This window comes from Drosophila nasuta, chromosome 3, assembly GCF_023558535.2.
Source record: "Drosophila nasuta strain 15112-1781.00 chromosome 3, ASM2355853v1, whole genome shotgun sequence".
Taxonomy (NCBI): Eukaryota; Metazoa; Arthropoda; class Insecta; order Diptera; family Drosophilidae; genus Drosophila; species Drosophila nasuta.
In genome coordinates this window covers 28,697,900-28,723,844 of record NC_083457.1, presented here as the reverse complement: position 1 = coordinate 28,723,844, position 25,945 = coordinate 28,697,900, and the positions used below count along the sequence as shown (strand labels likewise).

General features: G+C 40.0%; 7 protein-coding genes across 35 annotated transcripts in view; 2 read left to right on the top strand and 5 right to left on the bottom strand.

The window, feature by feature from the left end:
* The window catches only part of LOC132793284 (myb-like protein I), a 41,842-nt gene extending 29,616 nt beyond the window's left edge, over nt 1-12,226 (bottom strand). For 11 of the 27 annotated variants that reach the window (XM_060803052.1, XM_060803062.1, XM_060803054.1 and 8 more), the window contains exons 1-2: nt 11,092-12,226; nt 645-982 (exon numbers count right to left, since the gene is read on the bottom strand). In XM_060803052.1, coding sequence (XP_060659035.1) covers nt 645-716 — 72 coding nt within the window. In that variant the 5' untranslated portion in view covers nt 717-982; nt 11,092-12,226. The remainder of the gene's footprint in view (nt 1-644; nt 983-11,091) is intronic. The other 16 variants (XM_060803070.1, XM_060803053.1, XM_060803069.1 and 13 more) reach the window with 3 other exon arrangements.
* A 397-nt stretch (nt 12,227-12,623) lies between these two features.
* On the bottom strand, nt 12,624-14,409 carry LOC132791263 (probable cytochrome P450 6u1). The gene is given in 4 exon segments (XM_060800112.1): nt 12,624-13,276; nt 13,278-13,306; nt 13,366-13,621; nt 13,623-14,409. Coding segments are annotated over 4 exon segments (1,461 nt in total). The 5' UTR covers nt 14,406-14,409; the 3' UTR covers nt 12,624-12,883.
* Nucleotides 14,410-14,529: 120 nt separating this feature from the next.
* LOC132791264 (probable Ufm1-specific protease 1) lies at nt 14,530-16,089 on the bottom strand. Of its 2 annotated transcripts, XR_009632889.1 has the most exons (5): nt 16,030-16,089; nt 15,306-15,954; nt 15,083-15,228; nt 14,604-14,649; nt 14,530-14,571 (listed from the first exon to the last, which is right to left on the bottom strand). XR_009632889.1 is itself a non-coding variant. In XM_060800113.1 (4 exons), the coding sequence occupies exons 2-3, from the start codon at nt 15,873-15,875 to the stop codon at nt 15,103-15,105; spliced, it is 696 nt and encodes a 231-aa protein (XP_060656096.1). In that variant the 5' UTR covers nt 15,876-15,954; nt 16,030-16,089; the 3' UTR covers nt 14,571-14,649; nt 15,083-15,102. The 2 variants fall into 2 exon arrangements, 1 of the variants encoding a protein (XP_060656096.1); XM_060800113.1 differs by having other exon boundaries at nt 14,571-14,649.
* A 273-nt stretch (nt 16,090-16,362) lies between these two features.
* Nucleotides 16,363-18,407, bottom strand: LOC132792207 (phosphorylated adapter RNA export protein). Its single transcript, XM_060801465.1, has 6 exons — nt 18,393-18,407; nt 18,110-18,245; nt 17,266-18,049; nt 17,114-17,205; nt 16,787-17,051; nt 16,363-16,725 (listed from the first exon to the last, which is right to left on the bottom strand). Exons 2-6 carry the CDS (start codon nt 18,155-18,157, stop codon nt 16,526-16,528), a joined length of 1,389 nt encoding a protein of 462 aa, XP_060657448.1. The 5' UTR covers nt 18,158-18,245; nt 18,393-18,407; the 3' UTR covers nt 16,363-16,525.
* Nucleotides 18,408-18,982: 575 nt separating this feature from the next.
* Nucleotides 18,983-21,368, top strand: LOC132792205 (protein SDA1 homolog). Its single transcript, XM_060801462.1, has 3 exons — nt 18,983-19,537; nt 19,594-19,755; nt 19,810-21,368. The coding sequence occupies exons 1-3, from the start codon at nt 19,064-19,066 to the stop codon at nt 21,316-21,318; spliced, it is 2,145 nt and encodes a 714-aa protein (XP_060657445.1). The 5' UTR covers nt 18,983-19,063; the 3' UTR covers nt 21,319-21,368.
* LOC132792208 (RNA-binding protein 8A) lies at nt 21,323-22,128 on the bottom strand. The gene is made up of 2 exons (XM_060801466.1): nt 21,955-22,128; nt 21,323-21,895 (listed from the first exon to the last, which is right to left on the bottom strand). The coding sequence occupies exons 1-2, from the start codon at nt 22,013-22,015 to the stop codon at nt 21,459-21,461; spliced, it is 498 nt and encodes a 165-aa protein (XP_060657449.1). The 5' UTR covers nt 22,016-22,128; the 3' UTR covers nt 21,323-21,458.
* A 255-nt stretch (nt 22,129-22,383) lies between these two features.
* On the top strand, nt 22,384-25,729 carry LOC132792206 (phosphopentomutase). 2 transcript variants are annotated; one of them, XM_060801463.1, is made up of 5 exons: nt 22,384-22,508; nt 22,868-23,030; nt 23,096-23,197; nt 23,662-23,938; nt 24,002-25,727. In XM_060801463.1, exons 2-5 carry the CDS (start codon nt 22,891-22,893, stop codon nt 25,340-25,342), a joined length of 1,860 nt encoding a protein of 619 aa, XP_060657446.1. In that variant the 5' UTR covers nt 22,384-22,508; nt 22,868-22,890; the 3' UTR covers nt 25,343-25,727. The 2 variants fall into 2 exon arrangements, with proteins under 2 accessions (XP_060657446.1, XP_060657447.1); XM_060801464.1 differs by having other exon boundaries at nt 22,412-22,508; nt 22,880-23,030; nt 24,002-25,729.
* Nucleotides 25,730-25,945: the final 216 nt, after the last annotated feature.

The window sequence follows — 25,945 nt, the reverse complement described above, 5'->3', positions numbered from 1 at the left end:
CATGGCATAAATATACAAAACCGAGAGATACCAAATATCTGTATCTATAATTTGAAACATTTCGAATACAATTGTTTATCTGAAACTCTCAGCTTGCCGTTTTCGCATTGTTTACACATTACTTATGACTCGGGATTGACCTTGGCATTAATTATTATTTTTGCTGGCTTTTGTTTACACAAAGAGAATATTTAAACCCAAGACCCAGCGCACAGCATGAGAGTTCTTGACATACTCAGCAGCCGATACAAAAACGACAACATGTGTAGCAAAGCGTTTTCTTTACTTTCTCATTTGACAAAAAAAAAGAAAAAACAAAAAAGGTTATTTTTTGTGATTTATGTTGTGGTTGTCATTTGATAGGGTAGTAAAACAAAAAAAAAGCAAGAAATCTGGGTTCATTATTTGAATTGCACATTACACGGTTTTCGGAGCACGTGTCCGGTTCAATTCGCGGAAATAAACCAGAACAAAACTTTCAATTTTCTGGTTTTAACTTGAATTTGAAAGTCAAGCCACCGTAGTTCGTGAGGAAACTCAACTCTGGCTTTCCCTTGTGTTTTGTTTTCCACCGAGAGTTCTGTTACTTCCGCATGCTATCACAACACTTAAGGATTGCCAAATACATTGATAACAACACTCACCTTCATGTCATTTATGATCTGTTGAAACAGACTGCCCAGCGCAGAGCTGTCGCGTTCGAGACTGAGATCCATTTCCGTTTCTTGAATGTGCCTGTCTCCGGTTTGGACTTCCAACTAATGAATGCTATGCTATATGCAATGCAATCGATCGAATATTCGTATTCGTTTTCGTTACTGCTAAGACGTTGTTGTTGTTCTCAAATTGATTTTGGGATTAATTTTAATTCACTTCTTTTCGATGGCTTGCAGCACCTCGAACATAAATATTTCTTTGAGCTTGTTATTCTTACGTTTAATCGACATTTTATTCGGTGCGAGTTCGAGATTATCGGACGCAGCTGTAAAAAATAAGAGATATAAACAAGTTAATAATAATAAATTGAGTTATTTTATGAAAGCTTCAATTAGTTTTCTTCTATGTAAACAATCAATTCTTTTCACTATTAATATTGTATACTAACTAATGATTACGATAATAATAAACAACATCCCCCCCAAAGTAAACTCAATTTTTATCAGCGTCTCGCGAATGATTCATTCACTGCTAGAGTCATCACACTTCCGATTCCATGTATAAATATATATATATAAACTATACACAATGTGTAATACCCATTCATGAGTGTGTTCCACATGCATTTCTTCGGAGCAGACATACAATAAATTTTCGAAATTTGTCTTGGGCGATGTAATAATGTGCTCGTAAATAATATAATGAAAACTAGCGCGTATTTCAAAACAAAAATTATGCTTAATTATGCTTATTAATAAGCTTTTGCTTTCCAGTTGGGGGTGAGCTGGAGCGGGGAAAGATGGCGGGTGAATGGCGTGTGGTTTTCGGGCGAAGCGTAGGCGCAACATTAAAATTGTGGCACAGAAATACAAAATGTACATACACATGGAGAAATAAGTAGGAAAGCTGCAGAAGAGTACGGCTCCACTGTGAGATATGAGAAAACAATTTTTAAGAAAACCTGCAGCTATTATTCTGAAAATATATCAAGTTAATATACCAAAAATGCCAACATATACCGCAGTCTATATTTGGTATATCATCAGCAGATATCAGCATCGAATTTTCAAGAAAAACAGTACTTATTATTCTTCGAATACATCAAAATAATATACCAAAAAATAACATATACTGAAGGCTATATTTGGTATATCAAAAGCTATTCTACTTCATATAACAATAACGCAATATCAGTTCCTTAAAATAAAATAAGTAAAATGGGCACTTTGTAAAACTTTTTAATCTATTTTCGATTGGCAATCTGTTTTTAAGAATTAGTTTCGTTTCTCTCAATTTAACCGATTTTTCTGGCTGTGTATGATACTTGTTGTACATAAGTATGTGTGGCGGGATCAGTGAACGGAAAATGAAAGCAATGCATTGCAATGTGACCCAAATAATGATATCAGAGTTTTGATTTATTTGATGCTATTGTTGTTGTTGTTACTGTTGTGTGCGTTGTGTTCGACAAGTGTGCGCAGCACTTTAATCATACCAGGCTAATTGCCTTAATGCAATTGTTAATTGATATGTCAGCAACAGGCGATGGACAATGCCAAAGTCAGAGTGCACAGGAAGTTGCAACTGCTGTCATTGCAGTTAAGTTTTATGTTTTACGAGTTATGAGCGTATAAATAATACCATTAGCAAGCCATTTCATTGCTTTACACATTTGGTGTTGCTTAGGAAGTGCAATAGTTGACCTCAATACGTGCTTTAAAACCCTACTCAAAAATTCCGAGACTTTGGATTCAATATTGATGTCTGGAAAGCTTTGCTCAAGCGTTGCGATACTTGTGGCAGTGAAGTTGAAGTGTTGTCGCTGATTATGACACTGACAGCAACTGTCAGCGTGCGCGTTCTGAGCGCGGCAATTACAAACAAGATACATACAGATATACAGATACACAGATACGCACTTACATAGAAGATACAAGTGCTCAGGCGCAAAGCGAAGCGAAGAGAGCGCGAACACAAAGCACAATGCTCAAATGATAAATACTTGCAACAAAAAGCGCGGCGACCACAACAGCAACAACAACAACAAGAGGAGCAGCCGTTGAAAGAGTGGCAGCCCAACACAAAAGCTGATTGCCCGGCCACGCAGCGAATGTATCTGTATCTGTAAGTACGCTTTTATGCATTTTCCGCTGTCTCTATCTGTGTGTGTGTGTGTGTATGTGTGTGTTTGTTAGGAAAGTGCAGAGAAAAGCATCAAGAACAAGTTGAAGAAAACGCACAGCTGAAAGAGCTGCAGCCAGCGCGTCTTTGGCCAGTGTAAATGACCTCTCAAGATAAAGTTGTTGCCACCAAGCAGCCGCAATGGCGGCAAAGTTGTTGTCGCTAATGTTGTTGTTGTTGTCGCTGTTGTTGCTGTTGCTATTGTTGTTGTTGTCGCTGCTTCTGCAGTTGTTTTTGTCGTGGTTAGTAGACTTGCAATTTCCGTCAGCGCGGAAATAAGTTTTTGAGGTTCTACCTAGTATTGTGAGCCTGCTAAACAAATCAGTTTATGAAGATGTATCTTAAAGATACATTTGCAGATAAGCACATATTAGGTTGTTGACAACTGGTTCTATTGCAGCCCTTATCTTGTTTGCTGAACGGAAGGAAATGAAATCTGAATAGCTTTTATGAATTGAGTCAGCCACTGCTAAAGAAAGGCTAAAGATTGCAGTTTTTAAATTGGGGTTTTAGGTTTTCTATGTGCTTCAGGGCTAAACAAAGCCTAAGGCAAAGATGCGCAGCAGGAATAACAACCAGGCAACGGGTTCGGTAATTGCAAGACCAGTTTTAAAACTCATCCACAGCGTCATGAGGTCACGCTGCAAAACGTGATGTGATCTACTGTGAATGTTTGCCGCTTAGCGGTGCCACAGATACGAGACCACAGAGCTGGGCCAGTCGAGGCCCAGATTCTCTCGGCCAGTAGCAGGCAAAGCAAATTACCAAATCGTGCATAAAAACTCCAAAAACAGGAAAACGACAATTTCGCAAGCTGTTTGGGAAACCATTTAAAGTAAAGCTGCCTGCCAAAACAATGCAAGCGAAGGGAACATCTCCGAGCACGGAAAGGAAAGGAGAACCCGCATCACAAATGTCAAGTTGAGGTCGTTGTCGTCGTCGTTGTTGTCGTTGTTGTTGTCATTGTTGTTGTTGTTGTTTCTCCCAGTTTTGCTGTGAATGCGTTTTAATTTCAACTATGTTGTACGCATAATTTTCCGCCCTATTTACGTTTGATCTGTTGATGCTGTTGCTGTCTGTTCGAGTCTGGTTTTGAGTCTGATCTGATTGTCGCCGTCTGTGCGGTTGGTTTCAACGGCGCCCTGAGATTTGCATCTGTTTTCTGTGGCGGAAGCTGATCCAAGGAGGCTCTCAAATAGATTTGTGTACACGTTACACATTTATGTGTTGTAGTTGCATGCTGCACGTTCAGCTTCGGTTCGGTTTCTATTACAGGAAGTGACTTGACAGAGTTCGTCTGCCTGCAGCCAACGTCTCCCCCCTTCGTCAACTACGTCGATCAACAGAGCCCCTCTCAGTGAGAATTCCTAATTGCGCCCAAAGATGTGTGAGCACACGCACACAGCAGAGTGGAGAGGAGTGTGTAGTGGAGTGGAGTGTTGTACTGTCTGTAATTATGCGTAAATGTTATCGACATCGTGCCAGTGCAACACTTGCCCAGACTTTCATAGAAAAATCCCTTCCCCTATCTTCATCGAGTAAAGCGTAAAGCTACTGCGGATATGAGTAAGTGTTGAATAAATCTTGCTCTCATAAATATTTATTTAACTGCTGAGCAAACATTTGCATACGTTTTGTCTAACATGCACTGTTATCAACAACTGTTAAATATTAACAGCAGCTTCACATTGCCAATTGCAATTCGTTCACTGAGCTTTATGGTAATCGATAATTGGAAGCACTTTTCTACTATTTGGGAAAGGAGAGAACCAAAACGGGAAAAACTTGAATTCCACTTGAATTAGGCATTAAAGAAAACTGACATTCTAATCGCAGAGCATCGCCTGCATCATCATAGACCATTAAGCTGGTGGTGTACACATACATACATACATATATAAATATCTAAGAATATGATTATATTGTAGTATGGCAGAAACCTCTTAAAAGTTCTTAGGCCTTCAGTTAAACAAACATGTTTACAGCCTGTTTCGACATTACGTCTCGCTGTTTTAGCTGTAGCAGATTTATGAGCTTAAGAGGAAAACGCTGAAGATTGAGGTGAGCAAAACTATGGTTGGGGTTGCTGCTGTTGCTGTTGCTGATGTTGTTGCAGCCACAAGGTAAACGATATACGGATGGCAAATTGAACGACGCGCATCATGACTTTACACTTTCACCGCACACAACATACAACACACACAACACAACACTCTGTGCAACAAACACTCCACACAGCTGTGGTCAACAATGAGATGGTGTCTCCACTCTCCCCACCCGCTCTTCTGCTGCTCTGTTTGATCCGTAGGTTGCCTATATAGACACAGGGCTGGGGCGTAGGTTGTCAACGTTTTGGGTTGGGAAAGCGCTGACATCGAATGTGTGTTTTCTTTCTTTTTTTTTTCGAAAATGCATTTAAAAGCGAAAAGAACTCATCAGACAAAGATGATGTTGATGATGATAATCTAAAGTTCGTTTTTTTTCCCCGTCTCTGTCTCTGTCTTTGTCTTTTATTTTATGAATGTTTTTATTTGATATCAACGAGATGAGCACACACACATGCGTGTATCTGGCTGGCAAATGTATCTATATCTGTGCATCTTTGACTGCGTTTTCAAGTTTGTGAAGAGGCGAGAGATGTTTGGCATCTGTGTTTGCTCTCAGCTTCTACGTCATTAACCCAAATATCTAAAAATACCATTTAGCAATCGGATAAACGCAATGGCAGCCTATTGATATGGCCAGTGTTGAGCAACCCGCAACGTGCAATGCGAGTCGAATTTATGTTCCAATAAAATTCAATTTTTTCGCAGCTCATTAACGAAAACGAAAATGAAAACAAGTTTACGCAAAAATCATTTAACACTAATTGCTGCACCGGCAAAGTATTTCCCGTTTGTGTTTTGCCATCTTTTTTCCTCTCTGTGTGTGTATGTGTGTGTGCTTGTTGCCACTTCTTGGCCGTATCTTTTGCTGTCCATGTCTGTTTTTTTTTATTGATAAGCGTGCGTGAGTGAAATATTCGCTTATCTAATCTGCTTAGATGTCAACACGAGTTTGTTTTTGGCGCAAATGTTGCAATCGATTATCGATCGGAAAGTTATCAAACGTAATGCGATGCATATAAACCGGGAGGCAGCAGCAAAACCAGCAGCAACCAAAAGTAGAACACAGCACAAATTTCGCAATGGCAACGCCCACAATATGTAAACAACCAAGTGATTGTATGTGTGTGTGTGTGTCTGTGTAAGAGTAGTGTGTGTATTTGAAAGTGTGTGCTTGCCTCTAGAAATAAACTTTCGGCACATTAACGCCTAACAGTTTAATCGGGCATAAAATTAGATGATTAAACATTGAAAACATGGCTAAAACATGAGTGGAAAGTATCTACACACACATACACACATACAATTAAACACACACATTTTCAACGCACACACACATGCATACACATTGTATTTATATTACACGGAATCCATATTAATTAACTTGTTAAAGCTCTGCCTAACGAAGTCTTAAAAGAGAAGTTTTTCAAACATTGACGCGAAATGGGGAAAAAATGTGTATAACATTTGTATTATTCATGCTCAGAACGATAAAGTTTGTTGTTTAAAATTTAAGCATATGGCGCATACCACAAAAAAAGATAATAAAGAACGATTGAAACGTTTTTTGATAGAGAATTTAACAATATTTATTACGCCACTCGATGAAATATTGCTTATCATAAATGGAATATATTCGAAAGTAAAATATAAACATTTTACGAGTCTGTTCTACATCAATCTCCCAAATATTCTTAAGTTCATTATACGTTGTTTCCTCGCCCAAATGTGAATTACTTCACTTTGAGTTGAATGTACTTCATCAGCATCTTTTGCAAGTATCTAGAACTCCGGATCTAACTAGGTTGATAGACTGATTGCTGAAACCGAGTACTCAGTATGGGTCAAGCAGCAGCTGCGGCACTTTGATGGATACGTTGGGCAGGCATTAGCGCTGGGATGAACATTATTCATTAAGACTATTATTCACAATTCACTCGTTGGCGATCCGCTGCAAACGAATGCTAATTAAAATCCATTCAACAACTGCGCGAAACTTTCCACCGAAAATTCGTAAGAATATTGTTGAAGATTTTAAGACCATTTTCTTAAGATTTTTTTTGCACAAATGTGAATAGAAGATGTATGTATGCACATCTACTTTGGTACAGTGTGCACCCGCCCCTCGGCGCCACAGACAACACTCATTAATGATAAACAAAAGTACCGTTAGCCGGCACATGTTGTTATTTTGTTCTCTTTCGCCTTCTTGCTCATGCTTAGTTGTTTTTCAGTCGCCGTTTTGCCGGCTCGCTCTGACGCTTTTCTAAGCCGCATTCTGTCTGTCCGTCTGTCTGTCCGTCTGTCCGTCTGTCTTCTTGGCCCCACACAGATTTCTTTTCTTAATGTACACAACTAGTACACGTCTCTGTCTCTGTGTATATACATATATTTTGTTTACATAGCAATGGCAACTTTGTAGTCAACACATGTCAATTTTCACTGTTCCCTTTTGTTGGCTCAAAAGCTCTGCAGCTCAAATCGTTTAATGGCTCGCATGCAGATTGCTAAGCACACACACTCAGAAAAAAAAAGCGAGACAAGTCATTAAAGAGAATTTACTAATTTGCTGGCATAACAAACAATTAATTCAAGCGACGACTGTCCGCCTAATTGGACAAAGCTTTTTGATTAATCGCATAATTCCATAACAGTAAGACTCCGATGACAGAGCTGAGCTCTTCACATTACAACTATCGATCTCTGCTTGAGCATCAGAAATATGGATTTTCGTACATGTTTTATTCAATGCGATACAAGCAAAGTTTACAAAACTCTAAAGAACTCTGGGAAAAGTCCATTAGGTTGCCAAGCGTTCAACTTTTGACATTTTCCCAGGGCGTGCGACAAAATGAAAACTTTTTTAATGAGCTTTGCATTGGTTTTTTTTTCTGCCGCTGCCCGTTTGAGTCGTCGACACGCAAGAGGCGATAGTTAAATTAAACACGACGCTCATTAGGGTTCAAAAGTGGAAGATGGAAGAGGTTGCGGGACAAGGAGTTGAAGATTAGCAAAGCTTAATGGCTCGTGGGCAGCAACCTTACACATTATGTATGTGTATGTGTGTGTGTGTGAGTGAGTATATAGCACGCCTCTCCTTTAATATGCATATATGCACACATATATGTGAGTGTCTGTATGTATGTATATTCATGAATTCATTCATACATTCAAATTTTACACCCATGCATCGGGGCAACGAAAACGAAATCGAAAACGAAACGAAAATGCTTTGCAAGTGTGGGTGTCAGACAGCAACAACAACAACGAAACGAATAAACGACGAGCGAACGAATGAACATGATGCAAAACAAATGCATTCATTCATGCAGTTACTCGACTCGAAAGACTCAAAGGGGCCAGTTTATAACTTTCAAGAGTCGCAGCAGAGACTCTCAAAAAGTTCCCAGTTCCCGCCAGCTGTTTACCAACAACAACAACAACAACAACAACAAAACAACTTTAACAACAACGATGCGTTGGCGTATGCAAACACCAAACAAACAGCAAACAGGCTCGGCCAGACTATCGGCCATTATATTCACATACATATAGTATTTCTCTAGTTGTGTTGTTGCATGTATGCTTGTATATAACAGATTTGTTTGCAGACATAGTCTTCTATTGCCCAAAGTATAATTAAAAATTACACGCCTCAAAGCAAAAAAGCGAAACGGCGATAGCAAAGCAAACACAAGTTGAACAAAAAACCTACATTTGAGTGTTTTTGACTGTGTTGCTTATTTTTAGGAAATATAATACAACTTACTGAGACTAAAGCAAACAATTTAGAAGTTAATTTGATGTCAACAATTTTGTTTTATGAATAACTTTTAAGTCACCAATTTTGGTAATTATAACTCCTTCAAATACTTTATAATGTTGGAGATGACTTCTTTTTTTGTATTATTTATTATATGGTTATACTACCCTTCGACATTTAAAATAAACTTGAAGGGTATTTCAAGACTTCGCAATTGTTTTAGCTTGGTCAGAAGAACAACAGTTGCTGCTGTACCAGAGTTTTAAATAGATGGGTAAATAAATTGCCATTCTTTATTTCTTCACTTCATATATAAAATGCTGTGCAGTTCTGTTTGCTTGTTGATACAGCCGAGGAGGAGAACAGGCCATAAACATACCACCGATCCAAACCATCCCATATCGTGGCATTCCATAACCACCAACCATAACCAGGAGGTGCCCAAGTTATTTCGGTGCCAGCAGCTGTCTGTGTTCTGAGTTCTGTGTTCTTAAACAGTTGAACAGGTGCAGAGGCAGCTGAATGCCTTTTGGGATTAGGTTACACATTTGCTGAATGTTACTCTTGGCCAGCAAGTATCTGATAAGCAAAAGATACTTCTACCTTCCAGTAGCCCAAACTCGGTGCATTCCATGCATATCAAATGCATACAGAACCGAATAGAATTCAAATAGAACACGAAACTGCTTGAATTAAGTCTGAGAAAAGTCGGGCAAAGTAAATAGTAAAGTATATAGTTAAATAAACAATATATGATGCATTTCACGGTAACAATTGTGGAATTGAATGCAAATCTCAACTATCAGTGAGAGAGATCTCACAAAGAGAAATAGTACTGTAATATTTCGTATTGTATGTACTTGTGTGTGATATGTGAGTGTCAGTTTCTTATCAGTGTGTTAGCCCCGTAACCCCGTAGCAAAGTCGTTTGAAAGGTATGCAAAGAAATGAGACATGAAATTTCAAACAAACGCCAAGATAAGAAAACTCAAAAAACAACAACAATTAGTGGAAGTGAACGGCATTTGTACATACAACAAAATGAAATTCTAATTAAACAACAATTTACAGTTACACACGATGACGAAGACGACGACGACGGCGACGACGATTGTTGGCAACGTGCTGCTCCGGTTCCTGCTCTGATTACGACACACGCAGCCAGTCAATTTCCACTGCAAAATGGAGACATAACAAAAACTCGTTGCTTGAGCACCAAAAATAAACAACCCCATTTAATATGTAATATATAGTACTACAATCTATAAATGTTACCCCCAAATAAGGTAAACGAACAACAACAACAACAACAAAACACAACCAAAAGCGAAAAAGTTCTAAGCCTCGGAAATATAGATTGCCCATAGATATATGACAGTTTGATAGCTAAACAAAGTCAATGACCCTTTTTGGATGCTGTCCGCCAACGCATTATGATTATCTTCAATTTCCTATTTTTTACTTTTCAGCGATAGGCACGTAAAAAAGGTTAATAAGTAGCCCACACACACACACACACAGACACAGACATAATGCAAAATATTTAAGCCTAAAGTGTGCACATTATTAGAATGGGGGCAAAACAAACAATACAAACAGCAACAGCATAAAAGAGGTGAAAGAAGCAGACGCTGAGTACAGATTAGAGATGAGCAAGAGTTGAAGTGCTCAGTAATGAAACTGAAATATAACTTTTATATTTAAATTGTGGTTCATTTTTTTGTAAATACCTTTTTGTTTTAAAAGTGTATATATTATGTCCCTTAAATTGTTCCAATATAAAATTGTTAACAGAAAAGGTCTCGCAGCTTTATAAAAAGTGACTCTGTAATTTAATATCGTCTGCATATGGTCAACATCAATCGTAGCAATGCACGCAACTATCGTGTCACGACACGACACGCACACACATCTAGAAAAGAGTCCCTGCACTTGCGCAAATAGCGCGACAACTTCAAAAAGGGAGCATACAATTGCTGTTGCTGCTTTTGCTGCTGTTTCAGATGTTGTTGTTGCTCTTGCTGGTGCTGTTGTTGGATGGCAATGAAAGGAGTTTTCATGGCTTACGCTGACTGGAATTGGTACTGGAAGGCCTTGGAATACTTTCGTCTCTTGCCTGCTGCTCTGTGTGTGCGTGAGAATTGGAAGCTGTTGTGAAGCTTAACTTGTTGTTTGCTTCATTTGTTGTCTGCTGCCAGGTCAGAGCAGCACTCAACCTAATTACATTTTTCCAAATCATTTTCATAATTAGCACACTCGAAAGAAGAGCGCAAAAAGTGAATGAGCGAGTGAACAGAATGGGGGAAAGAGCGGCAACAACAAGTCTTTATAAAGTGTAAGAAGATGAAACACACGCACACACACTTAAAATAAAAGGATACTCACATTCTATGCTTGCAAAATTTCAAGCGGCGTCATCGAGAGTTCGATAATCTATTTGTCCGAAATGCATTCACATCTGAATACGAATCATCATCATCAGCATCAGAGTGCACTCGTTTGTTTGATGGATGCTGCTGTTGCCTCCTGCAAACAATTAAACAGCGTTTCCTCCCCTTTCCACTGTTGCCGGTGGGTAAGTGTGTGTCTGTTCGCTGTTGTTGTTTTTGTTGTTGGGCTGCAGCGCATTCCAGGCGGCAAAAGCGCACAAAAGAGAAGAGAACTCTCGCCTCGCCTCACTGTGTCCTCGTCTTGCCCTCAGCCCACCGTCTGTGTCGCTCTATATGTGGATGTTAGGCTTTGGCTTTGTTCAAACAAACTACCCTGACGGCGACGGCAGCGTTGTCGTTGATCCTTGCACAGTTGGTTGATGTTATTGCTGCTGCTGCTTTTGTTACTCGCCTTGTTGTTTTTGTTTTTTGTTGTAGACACCACACTCTCACAATCACAATCACGGGAAATCACACACACACTGCAAACACAGACAGTTGATGTTGCATGAATGTGTGTGTGTGCGTTGCATAAAATTATTCACTTAAATATTTAAATACAATATGTACACACTTTTGGCAATTTTAGCTTCACGTCGTTTCACACTCCTCCTTCTCCTATTCTTCCTTTTCTATTTTTTGCACTACCTTCTTCATTCGACCAAACAACAGTTATAAAGTGCTGTCGCCTTTGCCGCCGCCGTTAGCAGTTACTTTTTCTCGTGCTTATTTCGTTTCAATTTTTCATATGCATCAAACAGCCGTTTCGATATTATTCGTTTAATTTATGAAATTTTTATTGGGGACTCACATAGACACTTCGTATAGACAAAAAAAAAAACAACCGAACTGGAAGAAATGCAGTTACCGCAAACAAATGCCTTGCATATACATTTATACATGCGAGCTTTGTGGAAATAAATCCAAATTCTTGTTACACAAACTTTGATTTATTTAGACGCGCGAGTTTCGACATGGGCAGCAGTGTGTTATCGAATAGCGTTTAATTATTTAACAAATTACACTTAAAATCCCGCGCACCGACGGTCGCACGTCCGACTCGCTCGGCTTTGTTTTTGCTTCTAAACAGAAGCGTGACCGCAAGCTCTATTTGAGAAATCTACTATTTTGCGATACAAATTATACCGAAATAAAATACTAACTTAATATTTCCTCTGTTTTGCTCTGGGAAAATTTTCTTTGCCTTTTATTTTTATTTTTTGTTGAACCAAAAAAAAGAGAATTCCTTTTTATCAGTAGTATTTGAATTATTTTTAAAAAAATTATAATTGTAATGACATAAAATGTTCTGATATTTTAGAACAACCTGTATAATAAGGGCGGTCACACTATGTGTTACCCACAGACACTGAGTGTTGGGCAGCGCACTTTTAACCTTATCGATCATTGAAATCGAAATTTAAAATTAATGCCGCCCTCGTTTGAATTTGAATGGTTCTTGATTGAATATTGAATACTTAATTTTAGATCTATAACAATTATGGTGTTTATTTGTTCATTCATTTGTTTCAAGTGCGGGTCAAAAACCACAAACTTACAGCTAAGAATTTAAGGTATCTGTCAGCATTATCACACAAGCCTACGCCTTATAAAATAACAGAAATTAGTGCATAAAACAAATCAAGCGTACTTGTATATAAAAACAACATTAAAGGGAATTATGTATACATATATAAACAAAAGCAAAAACGACAATCTCCCCCAAAAAATTCGTTGACCTTAAATGTCTAGGTGTCCACATATTCAACGCTCAGTTGAATGTCCGTTTTTGGCATCAATAAGAGCTTCCGATTGTCATACTGTAAAGGTATTTGTGTCTCGGCGCACGGAGCGTACTTATGATGATGCAACAGTGCGACAAGACCAATCAGCAACTGCTGCTCGGCCAGTTGCATAGCAATGCATCCACGCAATCCCTGGCCAAATGGTAGAAATGACATTGCTGGACGTGCTTTCACAGCGGCCGCCTCAAAGCGATCGGGATCAAATCGCAATGGATCGGGATATATTGAAGGATCACGGTGAATCGCGGCCACTGGTATGATTAGATTGTTGCCTCGCGCAATCACAAACACCGACTTGGCCAACTCGAACTCCTTGGTGGCACGTCGCAGCAAAAAATGGATATGGCGTATGTAAACGAAGCGTTTCTATTGAAATTAAATTTGATAAGCTGTTCTGAAATCTTTTTAGGAAATGCAACGCTTACCATTTAATACTTGCTTCGTGTACTTCAGCTGCTTTAAGCTGTCCGCCGTCAGTTGTCCATCGTGTTGGTGTAGCAGCTGCTGGATCTCGCTTCTTACCCGATCCTGCAGGTCCGGCTGCAATGCCAGCTCATAAAGGCAGAAGCCCAACGTCGCATTCAATGGCTCCAGGCCCGCTAAGATAAAGCCAAAAGCTTGGGCTGCAATTTGTGCGTCACTCAGCGCATCATCTGCAGCGGAGAACAACTGCAAAAAAGTTCTGGAGCGGTTGGCGATCTCTCAAACGCTGCTGATACAATTGTGCATGCACGAGATTATAGAAGTAATTCGTAGCCAGCTCATCGTAGCTGGTGTACTGCACCAAACGCGCTAGCAGTGGCAATTCTAAAGCCAAGTAGGCACGCCATAGACTAAAATTGTTCCAATAGCTGCGAGACATCTGTCGGAACTCGACCTGATCTCCGGTCAGTCCAAAAGCTAGTGAGCCAATCACTTCAATGTTGTAGCCATCGACCAGTTGACTGACATTAAATTGCTGCAGCTTTTGCTCACCAATTCGGCTTCCAAAAATATTAGACACTTGCAGCAGGCGCGGCATCAACTTCTGTAAGTTGCTGGACGTAAACACAGTCACAGATTTGGCATGGAGCGATCGCCATTTGTGGCCATCCAACTGCAGCAGATTCCCCGACAGTGGTTCATTGTTCATATTGTTATAGAGGCCACGACTGGTGAAGTAGCCCTCGTCGCTGACTAGAATATTGTGCACCAGCTCCAGATCTAGCACCATAACAAATGGTTTAAGCAGCGCATAGCAACCAACGAATGGCGCTTGGCCCTTGTGTGTGTCATAAATGGTTTGCAGCGCATCCAGCACATGACGTTTTCCACCCACAACTCCTTTGATGTTGCCCCACAAAAACTTGGGCTTTTCGTGGAGTATGCCACGACGCTTCCAATAGCCCAGACTTATCTTGACGACCACATAGAAGAGCGTCAAGGTGCCGAATGCAGTGAATAAGACGCGATGCAGCAAATCCATGCTGCAAGTGGCGAGGAATTTCCTTCTACTGTTTTTTTTTCTATCGTTATCTATCGATGTGTGTTTCACCAGGTTTGCGTTGTTTTGTCTTTTATGGTTTCGGCAGTGGCAGTGTGTGAACACTCTATCGTTGATTGGTAACCGTTCAGTGTCGCCGGCTTATCAGCGCCATTTCCATGGGAATAAACTGCTTAAATGTATGTGTGCGGTTTACTTATCAATACATACGATCCATAATAACGAGCTAAAATTAAAAAGAGAACAAAAACGCAAATATAAACAAATGTATTCTCTTTGCACTAATTTGAGTACATAAAATATAATTAGTGGATACTACAACTACAGTTACTATCGGTTATATGCGAACCTTTTTGGAATGACAAACATTTTATTTCGATGCATGATTTACAACAAAATTAAAGTTTTATGACTCTATGAGCTTGCGTTTTTCGTGTCTTTAAAATCAATTTAAAAACAGCAACCTATGGACTTAGTAATAAACTTCAATTGAGTTGAATTTAAATTTGCTTAAATAGTTTGCTTTACTTTTAAGATTTCTATTTGTTATACATAGGTAATACAGGTGAATTTCGGTAATCGACTTTTCCCTGTATTATTTTATCGTTGCATATAACCGATATATACTGTGTGTTAAATGCTAATGTGGTCTTTTATACGTGGCAGCCATTAAAGTAAACTATTTCTGCAGTATGAAGCAGAGATTATAGGCACTCTCTCGAAACTCATCCATGTGCATCCAACGCACATAACCCGCGTCAATCAACTGTTGCTTGCTGCTCGGCACACCCGAGAAGTGCGGATCCTAAAACGATCAAAAGTTAGCACGTATAACTTATATGTTGTTACAAATTGGAGTCAAGCAGGGTTCAATTGACTCACCACAACCAGCAAAAATGTGCCCGCAACTGGACTCTGATGTATGCCCGCTATGCCCTTTGATGCTGTGTCGCTTAACCCGCCCATGGCAATGAAACCAGCATACTCAACAAAGTATCGACGTATCTGGTCAATCACCTGATCGCAGTTCAACTGTTTAACGTGTTGAATCTTACACGGCACGTCGAACAGCGTATCCAACACATAACACTCCTCCAGCGTGCCAATCCAATCGCGTGAGCCAATAAAACGCGGCAATTTGTCACCGATCTTAACCAGAATGCTCTGAATCTCACGTATTGAGGGCACATTTGTTGCAGTGGCATTGCGCTTATTAATAATCCATGAGATGGCCGTTTGTAAAGTGCGATAGCCGCAGCCCCAACCTGCATCCATAGTGCCATCGCAGCCGTAATGAAAATAGTTGAAATGTCCGCGAGTCTGCAGCGTTTCTCCTTGACCTGGTGCCGCTGACAGCGCGAGATGCACATCTTCGAATAGCGCATAACTATATGTTTTTGGGCTTATTTCGATTGCATTTGCAGACGATTCCAGTTCACAGGTTGTCGTCATGGTGTTGTTTACAAGTTCAAAATTAGATCACAGCACTTTGTTTTTTGTCCTACCGCCAACGCAAACGTTTGACGTGGGTCTTATTTATGTGTACATATGGTTTATGTACGTATGGTTTACACATATAAATATATATTTTTTGTTATGTATTTACCTTTTTCGCTACGTTGCAACAACAATAATTTTAGAAATTTAGAAATCATCTGCTTGCAACAGCGCTGCGCGACCACAGCCTGAATTTCTCAATATACTATATTACGTAGCGAAATATACCGATATACTGCAGTACAATTATTAGCCTGGTAACACATTTATTTGTATGGCGCAACTATTTGAACTATTGGTTTGATTTCTCAAAAACATGTCGCTAAAAATTGTTTTTCTAATAAATAACCGTTAAAGTATCGAAAATTCCCCCGATAGTAAGTCAATTCTTTTAAGTATTGCCGCAACATTTTCAACACAAACTGTATTTGAAAAATTTGCAAATCATAAATCTTTCTAAAAATCTTACATACTATTTATTTATTTAGATGTACAATTATGGGTCTAGCTATTTAAATGTAAAACTGATCGCCACAAATATATATATTTTTTCGAATATAAATAAATGGCCGACCGCATAATGTAACGCTTTGCGTTTTGTTCATTTAGAATAGGTCCATTTCGCCGCAATTAATATCCAAGATATCATCATCATAGCTGACCAACTCCTTAAGGCCCACCGTCGCTGCTGCAGCTTTTGAAGTTGAGGGTAGATCAGCATCAATGAGATTTATGTTTATTTCATGTGTCTTATACTCAGGGCTATTCTGTTCGTGCCCAACTGGCGATGGCGGCGGATTAGATACTGCAATTAAACAAATAAACATTTTGTTACCATGTAATTAACATTAATTGCCACAACTTACAACTGCCAGGCTGATAGTTTTGATTCAAAGAGTCGTGCTCTTTGCGTATTAGCAATGAAGGCAATTCGGTGCTCTTGTCGCTTAGACATTTTTTCAGTTCCTCGACCTTGCGATCGCGTATCAATGTCTCAATTTGCTTGCGCGATTTGGTGTCATTTTGGCGATCTTCAGTAAAAATTGACTTTTGTTGCGCTGGCGTTATACTATCATGATGCTTCAAAAGAAATAAAAATACTCCACCCGGCGTGCGACGACGTCTTCCATTCTATAACAGTATCAAAATAATTGTTAATATTGAAAAGCTTTTGTATCATCTGAAATAATTACTTTGATCATCATGCCTCCATCAGCTTCAATACGTTGAGTTTCCTTGTATAGCTCCAAAGGCACTTCTAAACCAAGAATTTCAATAACTCGCACTGCAAAGAATCATAATAAATTATATAGCTAAACTATCGATGATAGTTCAGATATGTTACCCAAAAGTTCGTCCTTCTCCTCGTAGAGTTTTCTGGCCATTTCCCTGGCCACATCACATGCATCTCGTCCGCCCGTTTCCTGCAAGTCGGGTATATGCCTTGGCTCACTCGAATTATCTGAGGAACCGCTAGCGGATGAATTTCCACGACGTGAACGCGAACGCTGTCCAAGGCGGCTCTTAACCGAATTTCTCGCCCGCTGACTTTCTACTGTCGAAGGGCGCATTGATTGACGACCCCTTTTGTGGGCTGGATGTGAGCTACCCTCATCGGAGGAGTTAGACAGGCGACGCTTTAATGTATTCCCACCATTCATACGATATTGCAATGAAAAATCATAATTCTCCACATTGCGATCGCTGCTGCTTCGGGTGACATCGCAACCTCGCATATTTTCACTAAGCGCATCCTCCTGTAACGCTGCAGTCCACACGTTGTATTTCTTGAAACGTGCTCGATTTGATTCAGTGTCTGTTGGCGGCGCCACTCGTACCATAACCGTACGTCGTATGCGCTTCTTGCGTTTCTTCTGATTGAGCCCAGTTGAGGCTGTGGAGGCGGCATCGGTGCGTAACTTTTTGATGCAACCCTCTTCGGAGGATTCGCCCGATGAAGATTCGGTATTGGACTGTGACTCGTCATCGTCGAGGGCGCTTTGTATTTGGTGGCATGTGGCAAGCGGACTTGCAACGCTCTCTATGGCGATTGCAGCAGGTGTGGTTGCAATTTTGGGAGCCGGTCGTTGCAGCGGCGTATAGATTTCGTCGTCCCCACTCGCTGACAACTGCAATTGATGATGAATTCTTGTAAAATTGTGATTTGTGCATTTGTTCATCGAATATACCTCTCCATCTTCCAAATCAATGTCGTCGTTGGACTGCAAGTCCATCATTTTTGCGGAAAAAAATTAATTCTACTGCGGCCACTAGTGTTGGTAAAGGACACAAAGAATAGCTGCTCCAAACCAGTGCTGCCAGATTCTGCCAAGTAAAAATAGCTAGAATTAAAATACAAATTTTGCTAAAAAGTATATCGAAATTGCCAACAAAAAAAACCTGAATAAAAAAAATTTTGCAATCTAAAGAGAAAAAGTTGTTTATGTACCAATATCAAAGCCACCATATTACCTTTTCGTGAAGTTAGGATATTAATTCTATTTTAATCTGCATTCAAATTTTTCCCCTTTCTTTTGGTTCAATTTAAATTGGTGCCCTTTAAATGAGTGTGCCCTAAAAAATGTACCGATATCTTTGTCAACTATTATTAATCGGAATTCGCTCAAATGAAAAAAACAGTTCGGAGCAGTGCTGCAACTTTTATTTTTTTCTTAGTGATTTTAAGATTTTTTTTTATTATTTTTTTAACATACCCATATTTTACATACATACATAAATATATGGGTATGTTAAAAAAACATAAAAAAACACTTAAAGTCACTAAGAAAAAAATAAAAGTTGCAGCACTGCTCCGTACTGGTTTCATTTTAACCGTTGCGGAACTGTTGCGTTAAACTTTTTTTTGCAGAAAAGTAAAGTTTTTCCATAGAAATAGATAACTATGGTAGGTTACAAAACAAAAAACTATGAAAATGAAAAATTCATATTAACTAGCTAGTAGCATTTTTAAATAAATTATAGTTATAAGTTAATAATTGTCGTGAACAGCTGATTGACAAGTTTGATAAAGCAACACAGTGGCAACCCTAAAAACCTGCAGTAAGAAGAAGAAGACACGTGCATTCCTTTTCTATAATATTTTGAACGTGGTTTCATCGCTCGGCGTATAATTTACGTCGAAAATGGTGCGGCCCAACAATCAACTGCCGGAAAATCTTCCGCAACTGCAAAATCTCATCAAGAGAGATCCCGAATCCTACACCGATGAGTTTCACACACAGTACGAGCATTTCCTCAGCTTGCTTGAAATTTTCGCCCTCAATCCAAGCGAGGAAAACAAATCGTTGGACGAAACTGTGATGTTCATTGCACAAGTGGCGCAATGCTATCCACAGGTGTGTCTACAGTTTCCGAAACACCTCACCGATCTGCTGAGAAATAGCGCCACCGTTCTGGATCCAGCGATGCGTAATTGTTTTGTCAAGGCTTTGATACTGCTGCGCAATAAGAATCTTGTGCCTGCTCTGGACATCTTGGAGCTCTTCTTCCATTTACTGCGCTGTCAGGACAAGAATCTGCGTACCTTTTTGCAGACGCACATTATCACGGACATCAAGAACATGAATGCCAAGCACAAGGACATGAAGCTCAACTCGGTGAGTACTGGAAATTAAACAGCAAATAGAAAAAGTTCAAATATTTTGCTTTTTAGAGTCTGCAAAACTTTATGTACGGCATGTTAAGGGATGCGAATCCCAAGGCGGCCAAAATGTCAGTTGACATAATGATTGATCTGTACAAGAAGAACATCTGGAACGACACCAAGACCGTCAATGTGATTGCCAACGTCGGTTGTTTTTCACCCATTACCAAGGTTAGTTTTAATTTTTAATTTATATACAATTCATTACATTTCTTGCATTTTTAGGTTCTTGTCACATCGTTGAAATTCTTCCTTGGTCACGACGACGAGGACGAAGCCAACTCGGAGAGCGAGAGCGAGAATGAAGTAGACTTAAAGGGCGCACTAATGCAGAATCGAGTGAACAAGAAGACAAAAAAACGTCAAAAACAACTTCAACAGATCAAGAAGCAAGCTATAAAAGCACAGAAGAAAAAGAAGAACGCACCCGCCTTCAATTTCTCCGGCATTCATTTGATCCATAATCCTCAGGGCATGGCTGAGGCACTCTTCAAGCAGTTGCAATCGACCAACGACAGATTCGAAGTGAAAATTATGCATCTGGACGTGATCTCGCGTCTCATTGGCATACACGAGCTCTTCCTCTTTGGCTACTATCCATACATTACCCGTTTCCTGCAGCCACATCAACGGCTTGTGACGCGCGTCCTTCAGTTTGCTGCCCAGGCATCGCATCCTTTGGTGCCCGGCGACATTATTGAGCCTATCTTGAAAACTATTGCCAATAATTTTATCACTGAACGCAATTCGAGTGATGTCATGGCAATTGGATTGAATGCCACACGAGAGATTTGCATGCGTTGTCCCCTGGCCATGGGCGAGGATTTGTTGCAGGATCTGGCTATGTACAAAGCTTATAAGGAGAAATCAGTGATGATGGCGGCACGCTCTTTAATCTCATTGTATCGTGAACAATTGCCAGCATTGCTGCATAAAAAGGATCGCGGGCGACCGACAGAAGCTCAGGCGGAGCGCAAGGTGCTTGCCTATGGAGAGCGCGATGTTCAGGACACTGTGCTGGGTGCTGAGGCGCTGCTAAAGAACTCCAAGACTATTGACATCGACACCGATGGTGATGACAGTGACTCCAATGATGGCGAGTGGGTGGATGTGCAGCATAGTGATGGCGAGGGTGCTGCTGATAGTGATGATGATGATGATGATAATGATGACGACGATGATGATGAGGAGGAGGAGGCGGATGGCACCGATGAAGAGGATGACGAAGATGATGGAGAATCGGATGAGGGTATTGCAAGTGAGGGTGCCGAGTTGACGGAAGCCGAGAAGAAGGAGAAGGCCAAACTGAAGATTCTAAATCAAAAGGAAGCAGCTCAGGAATTGGCACTGACGCGCATCTTCACCGACGAGGACTTTAAGCGGATAAATGCGGCTAATCTGAAGAAGACGGTGACAAATGCACGCAAACGTCCGTTAGAAACGGAGCGCAGTGATTTCGTCAAGCTGAACAACATTGAGATGATTTACAAGAAGCGCAAACACGATAAGGAAACGCGTCTTGAGACGGTGCAAGCGGGACGCCAGGATCGCGAGCGGTTCGGCTGGAAGGATGGACGTGTCAACGAGAACTGTTCGAAGACCAACAAGGAGAAGCGCAAGACGAAAAACTTTGGCATGCTGCGGCACAAAGCCCGTTCCAAGGTGAAGAAGAGTTTCCGCGACAAACAGATGGCGATGCGCAAACATTTGTTGCACCAAAAGAAGATGAAATAGTTAATTATATTCAAACTGTTGCTGCTGCAATAAATTTTATTTCATTTGTATTTCGGTTTCTTTGTGTATGTTAAAGACAAGTTGGGATTATGCTAATTTAAGTTACATATGATGTATTTCATTGGCCTCCAAATCGTCGTTTATCTGCGTCTCTTCTCCGACTTTTTGACGCGTTTCGGTCCTTTGACAAAACACCAATCTACTTGAATCGTCTGGCCCATGATGTCAGCGCCATGCAGTGCTTCCTTGGCAGCAAGCGCTTGTTTGTGCGTCTCATACTCAACCAGAGCATAGCCCTTTGAGAAGCCCGTGCGACGGTCCAAATTCAAATGGATGTTTTTAATCTCACCGTAATCACAAAACTTCTCTTGAATCTCATCCTCTTGGGCCTCTTCGTGAATGGATGTCACAAATAGAATCCAGCCCTCGACGGATCGCTGTGGCCCTGGTTCCAGTTCATCGTCGTCCTCGTTGCGCACTCTTTCGTAACTGTGAATAGCCTCGCGCGTGTTGCTGTCGCTGCCAAAGCCGCGTCCCTTGCGATGCTTTGCTTTCTCCTTTAAGCGCACGATGCCCTCTATTTGTGTGGGAGTTAGTTGTCAAATTAAAGTAGACTAGGCAGTTCTTGCAACTTACGGTCACCATCTTCGTCAACCTCAAACTCCTCTGCATTATCGATATCTAGCACATCAGCCATGGCTTCAGTAGTCTTAATTTAACTATTTTATGACTGCTTTTAAAAGTTTTTTATAATTTTCGCCGCGTGTTGTTCTTGTTTTTTTTTTACATCGGCGTTCAATTGCCGAAAATTAAGGTGACCAGTTTTATTTGCAAAAAATCCAAATTTATTTCGGAACTAGTAAGAAACTAGTGATTGGTATATTAAGTAACAACATTTAATTGCACCATACGGTGCAGTTATTTATTTTCGTTATAATTTTTGATTTATAAATTAATTTAAACTATTTAAATAGATAAATAGTCTCTCTGTCCTTAGTTCAAATTGTTCTTAAAGAGATAAATGTGGTATAATTTGGGATCTAAGAAGTAGTATATTTTCAAGTTCACGTTGCGGTCACACTATTGGTTTGTCGCGGTTTTGCTGTCCGGGTCGATGCAGCAGTGCGATTAATTGTTTTTGTTGATCAAGTTCAAGACTTCGCAAGGGGTCTTCAATTAAAAATTACTGAGTGAGTTTAGCGATAAGTAGCAATTCATAAAAACAAACTGTATATATGTAATGTGCGTGCGTTTATGTATAAACTGTCCATCTGAAGGTGTGTCATCAGCACACAACGACTGTTCCTATCAATTAAGGGTGAAACAATAACAACATCCGACCATTTTAATCTACGAACAATGCTTTAATTAGTGATCTTCTTTTTGTTATTTCTGCCGAGTGCGTATGGTGAAATTAATTAAATATGGTTTGTTTTATTAGGTCAAGGCACTTTCGCATGCCATTGTTAATGTTAACATGTTTTAATACTGAACCAGATTCCCGTTTTATCTAATTTCCATATTTGTTAATACTACAACTTTATTATAGACTTATTTCTAGACTTTTCGGCAATGGCCCAAGAACTGAATAATCTGACGCTATCCGGCGACCAAAAACTAGATGAACAATTAAATAAGTGGCTTGAATGGGATGGAAATTTAAAGACCAGAAATGACATCTTGCAGCTGGCCAAGTCGGAAAAATGGGATACGTGAGTAATTGAAAATTCAGAGGATTAAAGCAAATGAAAAAACAAGTAAAATTTTCCTAAAACAGTCTTCGATGCCGTCTCTGCAATCGAATTTCGTTTGGAACTGCGGGACTTAGAGGTGAAATGCGAGCTGGCTTCGATTCCATGAACGAATTGGTTGTTGTGCAGTAAGTTTCCTTTTTCTATTTGAGTAAATAAACAAAGTTTATCTTTGAGTGTACGTGGAAAATTATACACCTATCTTTTACACATCAAATAGTGCACTTATACGTAAAGTGTAATTAAAATACTTAACAGCTGTTTTTACATTTAACGGAAATTTTTCATAATAAAAGAACTGTCGGTTATAAAATATTTTTGAAACCTTAAAACCTTTTAACAACTTTATGCAATTAACTCAACATATTTCTAGCAATTCATCTAATTTCATGTGTTTAAAAATTATGCAATTAACTGAAATATGAAATAACAGCATAATTTCAACTACATTTAATTGCAAATCCAATTTAATTGTATAAATTGAAATAAACTCAGATACTTACTATTTAAATTAATTGCACATTGCAGTTAGTTTTAGTTCAAATATTGTTACTCAATTATTCACATTATATAATATATCTAAACTTTGCAGAACCGCCCAAGGTCTGTGTGCTTACATCAAGGAACAATATCCGGATAAATCGATTTGGTCAGAGCGTGGCATTGTCATCGGCTATGATGCCCGTCATAACAGCAAGCGCTTTGCCGAGCTATCCGCTTTTGTATTTCTAGCCAACGGATTTCGTGTGTACTTGTTTAAACGTTTTGTTGCCACGCCCTTTGTGCCCTTTACGATCAAGCAGCGCAATTGTTTGGCTGGCGTGCAGGTGACAGCATCTCACAATCCCAAGCAAGACAACGGCTACAAGGTACGTCAGCTAATCTATTATTAAAATATATTTGCACATACTGAAGAGATAAGCATATTGCAGGTTTATTGGAGTAACGGTGCACAGATTATTACGCCCCATGACAGTGGAATCCACAAGTCCATACTTCAGAACTTGCAGCCGCAGGGCGATGTTTGGAATACAAATGAGACAACTTTGTGGAAAAATGAATTACTCATCGATCCCTATGACATCGTTGCACCCGCCTATTATGCAGCGCTGCTCAGCACGATTCCCGAAAAGCTTGTAAAGGCCAATGCTGAGTCTCCCATTCGATTCACATACACGGCCATGCATGGTGTGGGTTATCCTTATGTCGAGGAGGCCTTCAAGAAAGTTAACCTGCAGCCAGTAATTCCTGTGGTTGAGCAGGTTGAACCCGATCCAGAGTTCCCAACAACCCCCATGCCAAATCCCGAAGAGGGCAAACAATCGCTGGACTTGTCCATTAAAACCGCAACGGAGCACACAAGTCAAATCATATTGGCAAATGATCCGGATGCTGATCGTCTGGCTGTGGCTGAAATTAGTGAGAACAATAAGTACAAGCTCTTCAATGGCAACGAGGTGGGAGCCTTACTTGCCTGGTGGAGCATCGAACTGCACAAGATTAACGAACCCAATTTTCCACTGTCGAATTGTGTGATGATTGCCAGCACGGTTAGTTCCAAGATTTTAAAGTCGATGGCAGCCGTTGATGGTTTCACTGCCTACGAGACGTTGACGGGTTTCAAGTGGATGGGCAACAAGGCCATCGAAGAGGAGTCGGCTGGCCGCAAAGTGTTGTTTGCGTTCGAGGAAGCAATCGGTTTCATGGTGTCAACCAATGTGCTGGACAAGGATGGTGTCAGTGCCGCCGCACATGTGGCCACAATGGCCAATTACTTGCGCGCCGAGAAGAACTTGACGCTGCAGCAGAAGCTGCAGGAAATTTACAATACCTACGGTTATCACACAAGCAACTGCTCCTATGTGCTGTGCCACGATCAGGAGATAATCACGCGTGTATTTAATCGCTTGCGCACCTTCGACAATGGCAAACCGAATACGTATCCCACCAGCATTCTGAATGGGGAATTTGAAATTCAGGATGTCCGCGATTTGACTACCGGCTATGACAGCAGTGCTGCTGATAAACGCGCCACGCTGCCGGTCAGTTCGAGTTCCCAGATGATAACGTTTACCTTCAAGAACGGCCTCGTTGTCACCCTCCGCACCAGCGGCACTGAGCCAAAGATGAAGTACTATGCCGAGATGTGCGGCAAGCCAGAAGATAAGCAATGGGATAAGCTGACGGCGACACTTAATCGCATGGTCGAGGCCATTGTCAATGATTTCTACGAGCCAGAGAAGAACAATCTTCGGCGCAAGGCCGCCGATTAATCTCCAGAACCAACGAATTTGATTTGATGTCCCCACTTTGCACATTTGCCGTCGAGAGAGCAGCAAACAACATTTGATCACTATAGCAAACCAAATATATGTAGGCACAAAGATGTTATAAATTATTCATTATTAACGAATATATCTACAATATATTTATGTATGTGTGTGTAATCATATAATAGCATTAAATTATCCGCATATTTATATAAAGAAAAGTTACGGATTTTACGTAAATAAACATTTCCATCTAGCACAAAACAAATCACAAAAATATCTTCTCATCGCCACTTGGATTAATTATAATCAACTTTTCATTCAATGCTTATCAAAAATAATCAGAAGCCTTGAGTGGCAATCATTAAAAACTTAAAGCCAAATGTCAGTCTATCAATTTGGGAAAGTTATATTCGACGTCATTATAATCGACTGGCTGCAAAAAAGAAGCGTAATCGTAATGCTCAATGTTCAATGAATCGTTTTTTATTTGAACTGCTGTTTTTAATAAAAGTCATTAATTCACAAGTTGAAAAAAAAAGAGTAAGTCAGGTTCGTCACTTTTTCTTTTTTTGAAATACACAAGGAAGCGACGCTGTTGCTGAC